At 43.7% G+C, this 16,162-nt stretch overlaps 1 protein-coding gene across 2 annotated transcripts in view; it reads left to right on the top strand.

Moving 5' to 3' along the window:
- The window catches only part of LOC121167119 (polyphosphoinositide phosphatase), a 124,172-nt gene extending 111,742 nt beyond the window's left edge, over positions 1 to 12,430 (top strand). For both annotated transcript variants that reach the window (XM_040996499.1, XM_040996500.1), the window contains exon 23: positions 12,078 to 12,430. In XM_040996499.1, coding sequence (XP_040852433.1) covers positions 12,078 to 12,255 — 178 coding nt within the window. In that variant the 3' untranslated portion in view covers positions 12,256 to 12,430. The remainder of the gene's footprint in view (positions 1 to 12,077) is intronic.
- Positions 12,431 to 16,162: the final 3,732 nt, after the last annotated feature.

Genomic DNA, 16,162 nt, shown 5'->3' with positions numbered 1-16,162 from the left:
CAGCACTTCAGAATGTTGGTTTAGAGTCCCCAATAACAGTACTGAGTATATTAAGTTATACACCTTATATATTAAGTTATACACCTTTAAGGGAAAAGTCCTTTAGAGATCTAGACAGAAAGAGCAAATGACTGTTAAGAGCAAGAAAAATGAAAGTGTGCAAAGTTTGAATATAGCATTTTTTTTAAAGATTTTTTTTTTTAATTTTTATTGGAAAGGAGGATATACAGAGAAGAGAGACAGAGAGGAAGATCTTCCGTCCGATGATTCACTCCCCAAGTGAGCGCAACGGCCAATACTATGCCTATCCGAAGACAGGAGCCTCTTCCGGGTCTCCCACGCGGGTGCAGGTTCCCAAAACTTTGGGCCGTCCTCGACTGCTTTCCCGGGCCACAGGCGGGGAGCTGGAAGGGAAGCGGGGCTGCCGGGATTAGAACCAGCGCCCATATGGGATCTCGGGCGTGCAAGGCGAGGACCTTAACCACTGCACCACCGTGCCGGGCCCTGAATATAGCATTTTTTATGCCAGAAAATGGAATACTATATTTAACATTTTTAAAAAGATTTATTTTATTTTTATTGGAAAGTCAGATACACGGCGAGGAGGAGAGACAGAAAGGAAGATCTTCTATCTGATGATTCACTTCCCAGTGGCCACCATAGCTGAAGCTGCTCTGATCTGAAGCTAGGAGCCAGGAGCCTCTTTCAGATCTCCCATGCAAGTACACAGTCCCAAGGCTTTGGGCCGTCCTTGACTGCTTTCCCAGGCCACAAGCAGGGAGCTGGATGGCAAGTGGAGCCACTGGGATTAGAACCAGCACCCATATGATATCCCAGGTGTGCAAAGCGAAGACTTCAGCCACTAAATTACCATGCCAGGTCTTATATTTAACATTTTTAAGAAAATAAAAGAGAATGTAATTAAGATATTATTTCCAAAGCTGTTATGTATTAAAGAAGTGAGAACTCGTGGAATGGGGTTCCATGAGTTCTCTTTGTGGAGTCTAGTGGAGAATGACCTTTAGACAGGCCAGTAGCTGCAGAGACATTGACCTAAAGACCACTGAGACTAGCAGATGGGTTTGTTCTTTCAATACTGAAGTGGGGAGTAGAAGGATTCATTATGACTGTGGGCTAAGGTAATGTCATGACCATCTGCTCTAACAGTGTGGCTATTGAAAAACTTTAAAAATGTGGGAAGATAACAGGCAAACAATAACATGGATGGTGAGGTGGTGGAATTGTTACTGTTATTCTGAGGTTACTGTATTTTTTTTTTCACTTTATTTGAAAGGACAAGGCATACCTAGCCATACACATGCACACACACAGATCTTGCATCTGCTTGTTTAGTCTCCAAATTTCCATAGCAGCCAGGGCTGAGCCAAGCCGATGACAGGAGCTCAGAACTCAGCCCAGCTCCCACATGGGTGGCAGGGACTTAATTACTTGAGCCTACTGCTTGGTGGAGTATATATCCACCAGAAGCAGAAATCTGAAGCACAGCCAGGACTTCAACCCAGGTGCTCCAATATGGAATGCAGGTGTCCCAAGGTGGTATCTTGACCTTTATATCAAATGCTTGATCCCCCGCTTTACATTTTTAATATGAGATAAAACAAGTGAATAATCCTGGGCTGTTCTGGTTGTGTCATCCTTTTTGTTCATGAAATACAAGGTTCTTTTCCACAGGATGCATGTGTGCACGCACACACACATGCATCTATACATGTATGCAAATATACAATGGCTCAATAAGAATTCTTATACTTAGATTTGGCCTTGTAATGCTGGTTCTGGGAGAAGTGGCTAATCTCACTATGCCAGGAAACATACAAAATGAACAGGAAACATTTTGTCGATCCAGACAACAAGAATGCTGTCCAAGATGATTAGGGTCATACCAAGACAACTTGGAAGTGAACTTGAAGAGGTTCCCGCTGGACAAAGATGAGGAAATTTGAGCTTCAGTAAGAATGATAGTTGAAGTGAACTTATCAAGTGTATTTAAAGTTATAAGTTGGTGATGTTACATATTTTGAAGTGTGTTCTTTTGGAAGGGGAACAGGGACCCATTTTGTTATATGAAAAACTGGCAAATAAAAGGCAAGGATTGAGCATATGAGGGAAAATATCTTTTTGAAACAATAAGATAGTTGCATGACACTCCCCAGTAAATGAATGAATCTAAGCATTGGGTTTCAAAGGCTTCCTTAAAGAACAGTAAACTCCCAGACGACAGGGCTGTCCTGATGAAGCAACACACCACCACCTGTTCTTTGTGAAGCAACCCAAGCATTCTCAGCCAGCTGCCACATCCATCCCGTGCCTGTAGGAAATACAAAGGGCCGAGAAACATTGACAGTCACCCCAGTAACATGCCAGCAAGCAAAACGCAAACCAAGGAATTCTCAAATTTTCCAGTAGGTGAACTGTAGGAAGAGAAAGGAGAGAGGATCTAGAGATCAAAGGACACACTTCTATCTTGTATTTAAATGGGTAGAACTATAATGATCAGGCTTGCCCTTTTCCATAAAAAAAAGGACTATCTAGGAAAGTCCTTACAGTGCCCCTTGGAACACTCACATGTTATATAGGAGTGCCTGGTGATTCCCAGCCTCTTGGTCACCATTCCAGTGTTCTGCTGAGAAACATCCCAGAAGGCAGTAGATGGTGGTTTGGAGTTCCCGCCACCAAACTAAGAGTTCCAGATTGGGTTTTTTGGGTTCCTGGCTTTGGCCTGGCCAAGCCCTGGCTGTTGTGGACACTCGAGGAGGGAGCCAGTGGATGACAGATTCATTCTCTCTCTTTCTCATGAAAATCAACTATTATTTTTTAATCCCAGTGGTGTGATCACTGCAGAAGTCAGGAAAGTAGCTACTTAATGAAAGCAAGAGGTTGTGATCAGGGTGAGCTATCTGCAAGGCACTTGGGATTAGCTGCCTACCATTTCTGCCTCTTGACCTGGATTGTGTCCATTTTATAAAAATCCTGTGTGGTTTGAAGGCCAGTCAGGAAAAGCCACTGTTCCTGCTAGAACAGGAGGTGAACTGAGTAGGGCTGGCTCATTGACCCAATGGTAAGCAGGAAATTTGGCACTGGGAGAGTTTCTGATGGAGGAGCCTGGACAACTTCTCTGGCAAGACACAGTCCCTGCAGGTAAGCGCAAGAAGCACAATAGGAAACAGCCCAGAACAGGCTATGGAAATTATCCCACTGGCATACACTTGGCATGGGTTGGGGGCAGACCAGGCTGAACCTGTTCACATCACCCGCTGGCGAATCCAAGCACCAGAACAGAGTGTGGGTCGAGCGGGTTCAGTTGTGACACATACCAGCGCACATTAAGGAATGCCAAGGTGAGATGAGCTGTACCAGATGTGGTTGCAGTGCCCAAACAGCACATGTGATAATCAGGGGGAGGAGGCAAAGCCGACAGGGGAATGTGGGCTCCCCTGCTGGACAACTACTTCCATTGGAAAGCATGAGTCCAGATGAGGGCAGATCAGACTAGGCAGGGCTATAACACCTGTGGGCCTCATGTGAGCTAGATAAGGGAAGGGCCAGGATAGGCTGACTTTTCTGACTGTTCTGAGTGGGTGAGGGTTGGTTGGGCTTAGCCGCAGCATTAGCTGGCAGAGGCTGGCACTGGGAGCTAATTCTGTCAAGTCAAATGCCAGAACCACCTGGAGAGTGCATAATCTGGGAGTGGGTGTGGCCTAGAAGGGAAATAGTGGGCACCTCCCTCGGGGTTACCACTCTCACTGGACAGCATGAAAACCAGGACAGGGGCAGGGGTGGCTAGACAGAAAGGCACCCGCCAGTATGTGTGTGGGCTGGATAGTAGATTAGTTGGGTTGAACTATGCTTCAATGTCCATTGACAAGTACGAGAGCTAAATGGGATGTGGGACAGACTGGACAAGCCTGCGGTACATACTGGCAAGCATGGGAACCAGGGTAGGGAGCAGAACTGGTGAGGGTTATGGGGAGTCACCCCAACTAGGCTGCAGCTCTAACTGGTTTGCATGAGGACCCAGTATGAAGTGGGTAGGATCAAGCTGGACTACAACACCCATTGGTTCATGAGGAAGACAGGGCTGGAAGCAGAACGGACCCAGCAATCGCAACGTCCAGCCTGTGAATGAGCTGATTGGTGTGACGGACGGTGTTGGATTCTGTACTAGCAAACTCATGCAAGAATCAGGTCTGGGAACATCTCAGATGAAGTTTCTTTGGAGATCCCTCCAACTGAACTGCTGATCTCAGAACCCCAACCATGAAGAGACTGTGTCAGCCAGTGGACTCTGAATAGGTTTCATTGTGATTGGAACTGCGAGATTGGCAGCAATCCAGAACTGATGAACTATCAAAACTGCTTGAGCAGGACCCTCGGAGTGTGCCTCACATCGGGGATCTGGGATGGGTGGGAGGTTGGGTGGGGCTTTTTCCTTTGTTTCTCCCCTGACCCCAGATACAGGGAAAAATAATATTAGTGTGGAAACAATGGTTTTACCCACTTTCCTATAGCCCTGACCCTTTGTGCCCTAATCAACTAAGTAAGATTTTTAAAAATAATAATGATAAAAAATCCTGTGTGATTTTTTTTGTAGTTTTTTTTTGTATCTCTTTTATTTTACAATAAAAATCAAAAGCATTGGAGGATCTAAAGCACACTTGTTTTTCTTTAATAAATATTGAAAGAATGCTATTGGGTTTTTATATTTAATCAATATGCACTTAGGATAGTGATTTAATGGCATTTTATGCTGAAAACTTTAACCAACTTGTAATACTCTGTGTGTGTGTACGTGTGCACACATATATGTGAAGACATATATGTATATATAGCATTGACTGTTTCTTTGTAATAATATACAGTATAAAGAATCACATGTTCTAGACAAAGCATTCAAGTGTAGAAGTAGTGAATATCATCTATTTTTATTGGCTCCATTACCCCTAGGCTCATCTATACTTTGGTTCTAATACCTGTTCAGTAGAAAGGACATCAGATGGGCCCGGCGCGGTGGTGTAGTGGCTAAAGTCCTCGCCTTGAATGTGCCAGGATCCCATATGGGCGCCGATTCTAATCCTGGCAGCTCCACTTCCCATCCAGCTCCCTGCCTGTGGCCTAGGGAAGCAGTTGAGGATGGCCCAATGCCTTGGGACCCTGCACCTATGTGGGAGACCTGGAGGAAGTTCTTGGCTCCTGGCTTCAGATCAGCACAGCACTGGCCATTGTGGTCACTTGGGGAGTGAATCATCAGATGGACGATCTTCCTCTCTGTCTCTCCTCCTCTCTGTATATCTGCCTTTCCAATAAAAATAAGTAATTTTTTTTTTAAAGAAAGGACATTAGAAGAGTTTACCTTGCCGCTTTGGAAGTGATGTCCTGGTTGACACATTTAGAGACCTTTCTTCAATGTTGTGCTTAAAGAGGACATTGCCTATGCATTGCTGGATGTCAAGCATCTCTGCATTGGATCTGAATAGTATATCTGTGCCTAGCACAAGTATATACACATACGTACTACACACTGCCTTAATCTAGTGTATCTGATGTTGAATTAATCAGCACAGAAGACAGTTTAACAGCCTTAAACATAGCAGATGCACAATTTCTTTGATACCTGTTAACATCATTACATACTTTGACCTGCAAATAATTTTCCATTGTTGTTGAGATTGTTAGGGTTTAGTCATAGAACATTCAACTTTCGCCAGACCACCAGTGACTTTCTTATTGATGTGTCAGTGCTAGACCTAGATATACTAGGTACAGGCTTAGAAAGATGTAAAGGGACCCGGAAGTTCTAAGGAAGAAATAACAGGAAACACATCCTTTTTTTTTTTTAATAATCTTACTTAGTTGATTAGGGTACAAAGGGTCAAGGGCTACAGGAAAGTGGGTAATACCATTGTTTCCACACTAATATCATCATTTTTCCCTGTATCTGGGGTCAGGGGAGAAACAAAGGGAGAAGCCCCACCCAGCCTCCCACCCATCCCAGGTCCCCAATGTGAGGCACGTTCCAAGGTCCTGCTCAAAAGGTTTGATAGTTCATCAGTTCTGAAGGAAACACATTCTAAAACAGTTCTGTCCAGTAAGAATTTCTATAAGGATGCAAATGATGGAAATGTTCCTTCCACAGCGTCCAATATAGTAGCCATTGGCTACATGTGGCTGTCTGCCACTTCACATGTGACTAGTGCTACTGAAGAGCTAAGTCTTATTTAAGTGTAACTAAAAAACCACATGTGGCTAATAGCTACTATATTGAGTAAGCACATTGTAAGAGCTGCATTTTAGATCAATGTCTATATTTTGCTTAACAGAATGTAAGTAACATGCAATCCTACTTAGACTTTTTAGCATGAATAAGTAAATACCTTCACAGTCTATAATCTTGATAGAATAGATCCAGAATTAAATGTCATTGTGTGAGGACATTTGGGAAGGATACAAGCAATCCAATTAGGAACTGAAGAGAAGAAATGGACACTAATCAAGAAAAAGTTAGAATATTATCCACAAAGAGCAAACTAATGTCGGTGAGCAAAAACAAGGCAACACCAGAGGTTGGAAAGAGTCATTGTGTGATGAAGTGTATCTCACATGGCAAGGGTTGTTGTTTCCTATAGGGAATCGCAAAAAGAGCTTCAAAACAACCAAAAAACCAAAACAAACAAGCCACTCAAGAAATGGGCACGGGAAATGGGCAAACATTTCACAAAGGAACAAGTCCAAATGGCAAACAAACATATGCAAAGCAAAAATGTTCCAGCTCCCTAGCAATAAGGGAAATCCAAATTGAAACATCGATGAGGTCTCCTCCTAACACCAGCAAGATTGGCCCACATAAACAAGAACACCAACGTCGCTTGCTGGCGAGGATGCGGGGAAAACAGGAACCCTATCCTCCACTGCTCCGGTGGAGCTGCAAATTGGTACAGCCTTTATGAAAATCAGTCTGGAGAACACTCAAACCTCAAAATCTGCATACCATATGACCCAGCTAGATAGGACAGTCTCCTCAGCTACTATACATACTCAACATCCAAAACACCTAAATAACATTTTAACGACTAACCAACATGCATCCCTATGATTCATTGCTGCATCAATCATTGGATAATTGCAGAAAAACATGGAAGCAACCAAAATGCAAATCAGCAGAAGATTGGATAAGAAAAGCTTTGGTTCATCTACTCCATGGAATACCTACTCAGCTAGTAAAATGACAAAAAACAAAATGCAGTTCTTTGTGGACCAAAGTACCATTCACAACTGGTAAACTATCAATGTCTAAGACTGGAAATGAGCGAACACCCAATAAAGATTACTATACCACATGTTTGCTCTGAGATTTAACCTGTAACCTTTTTTGTTTGGTTGTTTGTTATTTTTTGAACCTGTCATTGATACTGTCTCAATGCCATGATGTTTCGAAGAATGGAACTTGCATTACAACATTTTTTAGAACATATCTGTTTACCCAATACTATGTCAATTTCATCCTCCAACTAATGTTGTATATTGAAACTGAGGCCTTGCTTTGGGGCATTTTTAACTGACCGATATCTTTACTCTGTTAACCTATACTTCAGACCATAGAAGGTCTCCCCAAGAGGCCACTGAACTTATCTGGACAATAAAGACGCTGAACTTTATGCTAGGCATGTGTTTGCAAGCAATGAATCTCAACATGCTAACTTGAACTATGGCTTATGCAACAAGGTGGAGGAAATCCACCATAGGGGGGATGGGGTATAGGATGGTTTGGGGAATCCCCAGCACCTATAAAACTGTACTACATAATACAATGTAAGCAACAATAAATTAAAAAAAAAATTCAAAATGTCTCCTCAGTAGGAAGTAGGTGGTGAATCCATGCTTATGCCTTAAAAAAGATATGCATTTACTTAAGAGAAAGAGAGAATCAGTCTTTCATCCACAAGAAAGAATGGCCTGGACCAGGTAGAACCTAGGGGCTAAAAACTCCATTCTGGTCTCCAATGGTTAGTAGGGGCCTAAGCACTTAGGACATCTTCAGCTGCCTTCCCAGGCATATTGGTAGGCAGCTGCAGAGGAAGCAGAGCAGCCATTTCTGGAACCAGTGCTGTAATGTGGGATGTTGGCACCCCACATGCTAGTTTAACCCACTTTTGCACTAGGCAGTCTTTGTTGCTTATATCTTTGTAATCAAATATTCAATTATGCCTTCCAAATGTAGAGTGAGTGGTGCATCATTTAAAAAGAAAGTGCATGCTGGCTGGTGTTACAGCATAGCGGGTTAAGTTGTCACCTGCAATGCCAACATCCCATGAGCATTTGTTTATGTCCCAGCTGCTCCATATCTGATCTAGCTCCTTGCTATTGGCCTGGAAAAAACAATGGCCCAAGTGTCTGGATCCCTGCTGCCCATGTGGGAATTCTGGAATAAGCCTTTGATTTCTGGTTTGTATCTGGCCCAACTCCAGTCATTGCAGCCATTTGGAGAGTGAGCTAGCAGATGAAAGACCTCTCTCTCTCTCTCTCTCTCAGTCTCTCTCCCCCACCCTGCTCTGTAACTCTGCCTTTCAAATAAATACAATAATTCTTTTTTAAAAATACTATAACACTGCTTCAGTGACCACAAATAAGATACTATCTTGCATTTTGATACCTCAGCCTCACAGTTGTCAGTGGTGTCTGTAGGGAAATAAACATGAAGTGTTAGAATCACCTGGAAGGCTCATTAAAATGTCTTGGTTAGGTTTCACCCCATAGTTTCTCACTTAGGTGTGGAATGAGAGCTGGGACTGTGTGTTGGCAGGCTCCTGTACACTGCTGCTTCTGCTTAGGACCCACACTTTGAGAACCGTGAGGAGCTCGGACTGGCTTTGTGCCATCCAAGTAAAATAATGCAGCATCTTTCTTTCTGCTTCCATTTCCTCCTGCTCCTTTCCTAATTTACACCAACAGTGTCGGGAATGACCTTCAAGTTTCTCATCGCTGCTCACGTCTAGGAATGAACATTTTAATATTACAATTTGGTTGTTTGGTGGAGATAATGTGTCTAGAATAGAAAGGACAAATGGAGTAGTTGATTTGTCCAACTCCTGGCTTGCTAGATTGTTCTGAAACTGATCAGTTAGTGTGGGAACCCTAAACCCACTGGCTGCTGGGGTCATGATGGGTGTAGGGTTCAGAAACTCAAGGTGCCATCATATGATTGGCATGTGAGCCTGTTTGTGGTTGTCTTGGCCTCATGTCCCCAAATGACATAAAAGTAGTTTTAAAGTGGACTTTGAAATATCTCATCTGTGAAACGTAGGGTATAATCCCTGCGCTTCCTGCCACTGGGGCAGATGTGTAAATCCTGTGCGCTAATGTGTGTGAAAGAGCAGGGAGAAGGGCACAGTGGCACCCAGGTGTGGATGATGTGCTTCAGGCACCCAGCCGCCGTTCTGATGACCATCTCTAAAAATGAAAACAGACCCACATTTTGAAAGGTTTCCATTCAAATTGGCTCTGAGCGTTAGCAGGCACTGGAGAATTCCAGTGTCTCACTTTGAATTATATTCGTGGCCACAGAGTTGCCCTTTATTTCTGAGGGAGAATTGGGAAGAGGTATTTGTGTATTACTCATGCCAGCCACTGGCCATCAGGGCATTTGCCATAGATGCCAGAATGAATAGTATGTCTGGGTTTTGAAGACGTTACCAGGTAGTCTGTTAAAATTTAGATGTCTCAGCAGTTTTTGCTTTATCATGTTTTTAAGATTTGTTTTTATTTACTTATTTATTTATTTATTAGAAAGTCAGATATATAGAGAGGAAGATCTTCCATCCACTGGTTCACTCCCCAAATAGCCGCAATGGCCAGAGCTGAGCTGATTTGAAGCCAGGAGCTTCATTTGGGTCCCCCACACAGGTGCAGGGTCCCAAAGCTTTGTGCCATCCTCGACTGCTTTCCCAGGCCACAGGCAGGGAGCTGGATGGGAAGTGGACCATCTGGGGCATGAGCCGGCGCCCATATGTGATCTCAGCACATACAGGCAAGGATTTAGCCACTGAGCCATCATGCCAGGTCCTTTATCTCATTTTTAAAACCGTAAGTAACCCCCTGTACCTCTTGGTTTTTGTTTACTTAAATAAGGATGCATACTAAGAGGGTGTGACTATAATAAAAATGAAGTGTTTCATACTACATGTGCCAAATTTGAGCTGAAATGTATTAATCTGAGATGGAAACAATTGTTCTTACTTCCAGAAAGAACAGCCTACCTCCAGTTTTGTTCTATGGTTGTACAATTTAGCACAGTGCCTCCAGCCATCTGAGGATAGGTTAGTGTTCTAGAAGAAGACCGAGTGTGAGGGAGGCCTCTAAAAAGTTCTTGAAATGGATATTATGCACTGATTATTATTATATTAGGCATGGATTTCACTTTGTGGCAGGGGATACCAACATAAACTTTGGATTCCATCTTTAGGGACTCTTTGGAAGTCTCCTTCCATAGTGAGGCATCCTGACTGTTTTCTGGGAGAAAGAAAAACCTGCATGTAACTGTAGCACCTGCTGTGAGGAGGTACCCTTCGGGGTTTTACTGTGCACTTCTATCTTCCTTCATGTGTCACTGTACCTCTAAGTATCCAGTTGACATTGGCATGGGCCAAAGTGCCTTGCCCTGGCCACAGGACTCTACCCAGCTAACCAACAGCTGGGCATCCAGGATGCCTGTCCAGTGCCTCCAATGAGATGCACAGCAACAAGGCTGTGGTCCCAGCCCAGTAGAACCCATTCTTCGGATTCTCCTCTCTCTTGGGGTGCCCTGGTGTGAACCATGCCCTCTTGCCAGGCCCACCTGGGCCAGGTGATTGTGTTGTCCTTAAACACTAGTCCCATATGATGTTGTTCACTTGTCACCCTCCCCAAGACTACCTCTTTTCTTTCCTGCTTACACAAACAAGGACAATCCAGGTCCCCGAAAGGACATGTGTGTGCACACTCTTTGCATGTGTGTGGACACACACACACAAGCTGTGCATCACACCTGACTTGTCTGTCACCTCATCCTTGAGGGGCTACCTAGCTAAGACCGCAGTAACTAGAGGGTGTTTAAGTGGAGGGTGTATCAGACTGAGCCATATTTTGACAAGCCCGTTTGAGAACCAATACTTATTCCCAAGGAATGGACGGAACTTTCAGGCCCTTTAGCAGACTGGGTGGGTGGGTGGGTGGGATTGGAAGGATATTTTTGAGTAGAGAGATTCTTGGGAGTGTTTCATATCACCACCAGGAAGGAAGAAAGCTCCAGTTTGTGGGCCATGTAATTCCTCATCTGAAAACTTGCAGCTAGCTGGTTCACAGAACTCACAGTAGCCGGTGCAGTGCATGGGAACAGCTGCACGTGTTCCCAGAGGCTGTGTCTGTTAAGGAAACAAACATGCTCACATGAGGAGGGATGAGTACTGTCAGCTTGTGTGCCAGGGGTGCCAGCGATGAATTTCAGCTGCATCAGGCCTTACGGGCTAAGTAACCTCTGATGGCAGAGGCTTTTAGCGTTTCAGAATTACTGATATGGAAAGATGTCCTTGTAATTGTAAATACTAATTCACACTAACTGAGCACTTAGGGCATGCCGGGCACTGTGCTAAATGTGCACTTTACATGTAGACGCTCATCAGCAACTGAAGAGGAAGCCATTAGTCGTGCCCCCTCCTTCACTGCTGACTGCTCAGTCTTCCTTCAGTAACCACTGAGTCCTATCCTGTGTGGAGGAGAAAGAGCAAAAGGCCTCTGCCACCCGCTCCCACCCGCCCCGGCTGCTCCCAGGGGCTGGAATGTCGGTAACTACAGGACTAAGGCCCAGGAGGGCAGGTTCCTCCAGGCAGCCCAGCTTTGTCCCTGCAGGCAGAGGGGGAAGGCAGCCAAGAGAGGGCTACTACGGAGCATTCATTCCAATTGCTCCTGCGTCAGAAGCTATCATTCCCCAGGTCACCTGTCCCCACCTGCTCTTGAGGCCACTGTTCCCCATGGCCTGCCGTTTCCTTTCCTTCACCACAGTTCTCTCTGCTTTTAATCCCCTGTAGAACACCCATCTCCGCTTTCTCGCCAGACAACATCTATGAAGTGCAGCCGCCACGAGTCGATAGGAAATCTACTGAGATCTTCCAAGCCCACATCCAGGCCGGTCTTGGGATCATGCAGCCACTGGGCAAAGAGGACACCACTACATACCGAGAGTACCTCAGGAACCGCTACCTGTGAAGCAGCAATGCCTAAGGGCTGGTGGCACTGAGCGGGGACCAAGCAAGCCACCTCTGCTTATGGTGCCATCTGTTTGTCTTAAAAAGGTCATTTCCTCAGTGTTCCTTGCAAAATATAGGTCATAAAGAAGTGATTGGACGTTTTGCTGCCATTGCCTTTGCTTTATTTAATAGATGCTTGGGCCTGGCGGCGTGGCCTAGTGGCTAAAGTCCTCGCCTTGAACGTGCCAGGATCCCATGTGGGCGCCGGTTCTAATCCTGGCAGCTCCATTTCCCATCCAACTCCCTGCTTGTGGCCTAGGAAAGCAGCCGAGGACGGCCCAAAGCTTTGGGACCCTGCACTTGTGTGGGAGACCCAGAAGAAGTTCCTGGATCCTGGCTTTGGATCGGCATAGCATTGGCCATTGTGCTCATTTGGGGAGTGAATCATCGGACGGAAGATCTTCTCTGTCTCTCCTCCTCTCTGTATATCCGCCTTTCCAATAAATAAATAAATCTTAAAAAAAAAAGTGTGGATGCTTTACTTTATTTTGGGAAGTGATTTGAAAATATGGTCAGTCTAGCATCACACCATCACCTTAGGAAATTAACAGTTGTTTACTGGATACCTGCTGGGTCCCAGGAACAACGGTAAGTTCTGGAAATTGTAGTAAACAAAACAGGTCCCCAAATCCCTGTCTTTTCAGGAACGAAGACCAAATAACTTTTTGTCCTTTATAATTAGCGTATTGTTTTGAAATTTTACTTGATGTTTTCATGTTAGTGTTATTCTTTACTTTAAAAATTTCACAATTTTCTAAGTCCCATTCTTGGAAAATAAACACTGAACTGCTTATGAATAAGGGTACAAGACAAGTGCCCTATGATGATCAGGAAAAAGGTATAAATAATAAAGCAAACAGAGCAAAATATCAATACTTAGTAAACCTGGGCAAAGAGTAAGGAGGTCTTTGAGCTATTCTTGAGGTTTGTCTGTCAATGTAAAATTAGATCAGAATCAAGCATTAAAAGTTCTTTTTCAGAACACCATTGCACTCTCTGAGCTCTGGCCTTCAGTCATGTGCACAGCTGTTTGTTCTCCTTATAAGGCACTAACATGGACACCTCTCCGCATTGCCCAAGGTTAACATAGACGATCTGCTCTCGTTGTGTCTATACCTTTATCACTAATGTCTTCAGTTCTGTCTCCCCATCAGTAATATAGAGATGGACACCAAGCCAATCTAACGGGAGAGGGAAATACAGCCACACCAAATCATGTGTAAGGTATGGCCAGCCCTCACACTGGGGTTCTAGGAAAGGTTTTACTTTGCAAGTCAAGGTGAAGTCCCCATAGAGCAGACATTTCGAGTGATGCCCTCACAAAGACAAGATTAGAGAACAATAATGGATAAGTGAGATCTTGTGTCTGCATGGTTAAGATCTCTAACATGAGATCCTGCTGCCATGTGGGGAACCTAACATGAGTCCTTCCATGTCAGAAGTAACCCTGAGCTGCTGTAGAGGCACCACTTATAGGTCAGAAAACGGCACTTATTTAAAAAAATTTGTTTTTAGCATGGTTTCTAAAAGTCCACTTGCTACTGCTAAGAATGATTTTTATCTGAAATATAGAGCTTCTCTCATAATCTGTCTACTCTTGGCTTTCTTTAGCTGTACAATGAGGGCACTCATCTCTAGTTTCTTGTGTTAGTTAGCATAAAGACAATATATGCAATACACAAAGCAAGATTCTCATGGCCTTAAAGGGCTGATACAGCACTGGATGTTGGTGGCAGATGTAGAGTGAGTTAGCACATGGAAAGTTCTCTCTCTCTCCCCCACCCATCCTCTTAAGTAAAATGAAAAAAAAATTAACTTTTTTAGAAAAAGCTTTATTTATTTTCATTGGAAAGGCAGATTTATAGAGAAATGGAGAGACTTTAAGATTTAGTTCACTCCCCAGATTGCTACAATGGCCAGAGTTGAGTCAATCTGAACCCAGGATCCAGGAGCTTCCTCCAAGTCTCCCATGTGGGTGCAGGGTCCCAAGGCTTGGGCCACTTTCTGCTGCTTTCCCAGGCCATAAGCAGAGAGCTGAATGAGAGTGGAGCAGCCGGGACATGAAGCAGCAACCATATGGGATCCCCAGGCTTGCAGGGAGAGGACTAGCCAGTTAAGCCATTGAGCCAGGCCTATAAAGTTTTTTTTTTTTTTTCAAAGCAGTAGTGAGTTTTGGGCACCATCACTTACTTGTAGTTAATACAGCACTGAATAAGTCACTTAGCATCACTAAGGCTCCATCTTCTCACCCAGTGTAGAATTATTGAGAGAAAGAAATAAGATAAGCATTGGGCATGATATTGATCATATGAGAAATAGCTACTATACGTTAGCTCTGAAAGGTCGCTGTCCAAGTTCAGTCCCCACCACTTGTGGCCTTGACCTTGAGTGTCATTCCAGAACAAGGCCATTATTTATGTTCATCGTCCCTACTCACTGGAGAAGGAGAAGGCTTCTGGGTTCATCTTGGCATTAGAGTTTTTAATTTTTAAAATCAGCTGATTTAGCCCTGATATAGAGTAGATTGTATGAGGTTACTTCAAAAAAGTCATAGAAAAGTGGAACTCAAAGATCAATTTGTTTTGTTGCAAAACTTTTGAATTGTAGTCACACAAGGAACCTTCCTAAAAAAAAAATCAGGGAAAAAGCATGTTATGAAAAAAATATGTATGATTTCAACTTCTGGGATCAAGATAAATTTCTCTTTTCAAAAGCATTTATTCATTTATATGAAAGAGAGAGGGAGAAAAATGAGCATTCCCATAAACTGGTTTGCTCTGCAAACATTTGCAACAGCTAGGGCTGGCCAAGACCAAAGCTAGAGGTGATTACTCAAGCCAAGTCTCCTTTAAGGGTAAGTGATAGGAACCCAATTACCCACACCATCACGTGCTACCTGCAAGGTGCTCATTAACAGGAAGCTAAAGTCAGGAGCTAGAGACAAGCATCCAACTCAGATACTGAACTATAGGACATGGATGTTTTAAAAAGCATCCTAAGAGCCAGGCTAAATGTATACCTTAAATTTAATCTTAGTTCCATTTTCCATGAACTTTGTGAAGTACCCTTATAAACAGAAATCACATTAATTACCAGATCCTATGATATTGTGTTGTGTTCTGTTGACCATGCTATCATGAACAAGAACAAAGCATTCACATTAAAATAATAGAATGAACCACCTCAATGTGTTGGGGCGGGAGTGGAGTGGGAAAGTCTGATTAGAGAATGCTTAAAGCCACATTGTGTAAGTGTAGCCTCCACTCTGTTGAATGTCTGTCACTTTATCAAATCTGGAGACCCTGCAGTGGTAAAGGACTTTTCCAGCTCACTGTTTGCCATACTGTTGGAGGATTGACTGGCTGTGTCTCCCATGCAAATGCCTGTGGCATAAAAAATCATACTTTTGTTGTGAGAGAACATTCTCATGGTGATACCCTGTCCTCAGAAGTTTCATCTTTGATTCTGTGCATTCAAACGGAAGTTACATATAGTCCAATTCTCTCTGTTCCTCACTTACCTGTGAATCAATTAGTTGCCACTTGAAAGTGAAATTCCAACTTTAGTGGAAAAATTGTCCTGGATCTTATTACATGTTTCACAGTAGATTTCTTCCCCCTTAGCTCGATGAGTCTTATCTTTCTTAGAATTTGCCAGTGGATGAGTCATATGTTTTCTCTCTCTCTCTCTCTCTTTGGAAAAAGAGTGGTGCCTCACAATTGTCCCCGCTTGTGCATTTGTGTTAGGTTGGCCAGAGCAATGGCTCAGAGTGGCCAGAGAGGGGAGATGTTCTAATGTCCCAGATATTCTTTTTCTTGAGATCACATTTTACTCTGAAAATCTGCTTAAAGATGCATTGTCTTAAT

This window comes from Ochotona curzoniae, unplaced genomic scaffold (genome assembly GCF_017591425.1).
Source record: "Ochotona curzoniae isolate NIBS_2020 unplaced genomic scaffold, NIBS_Ocur_1.0 patch336, whole genome shotgun sequence".
NCBI classification, from domain to species: Eukaryota; Metazoa; Chordata; class Mammalia; order Lagomorpha; family Ochotonidae; genus Ochotona; species Ochotona curzoniae.
Note: the sequence above shows the minus strand (reverse complement) of the source record. Positions and strands in the feature narration are given on the sequence as shown.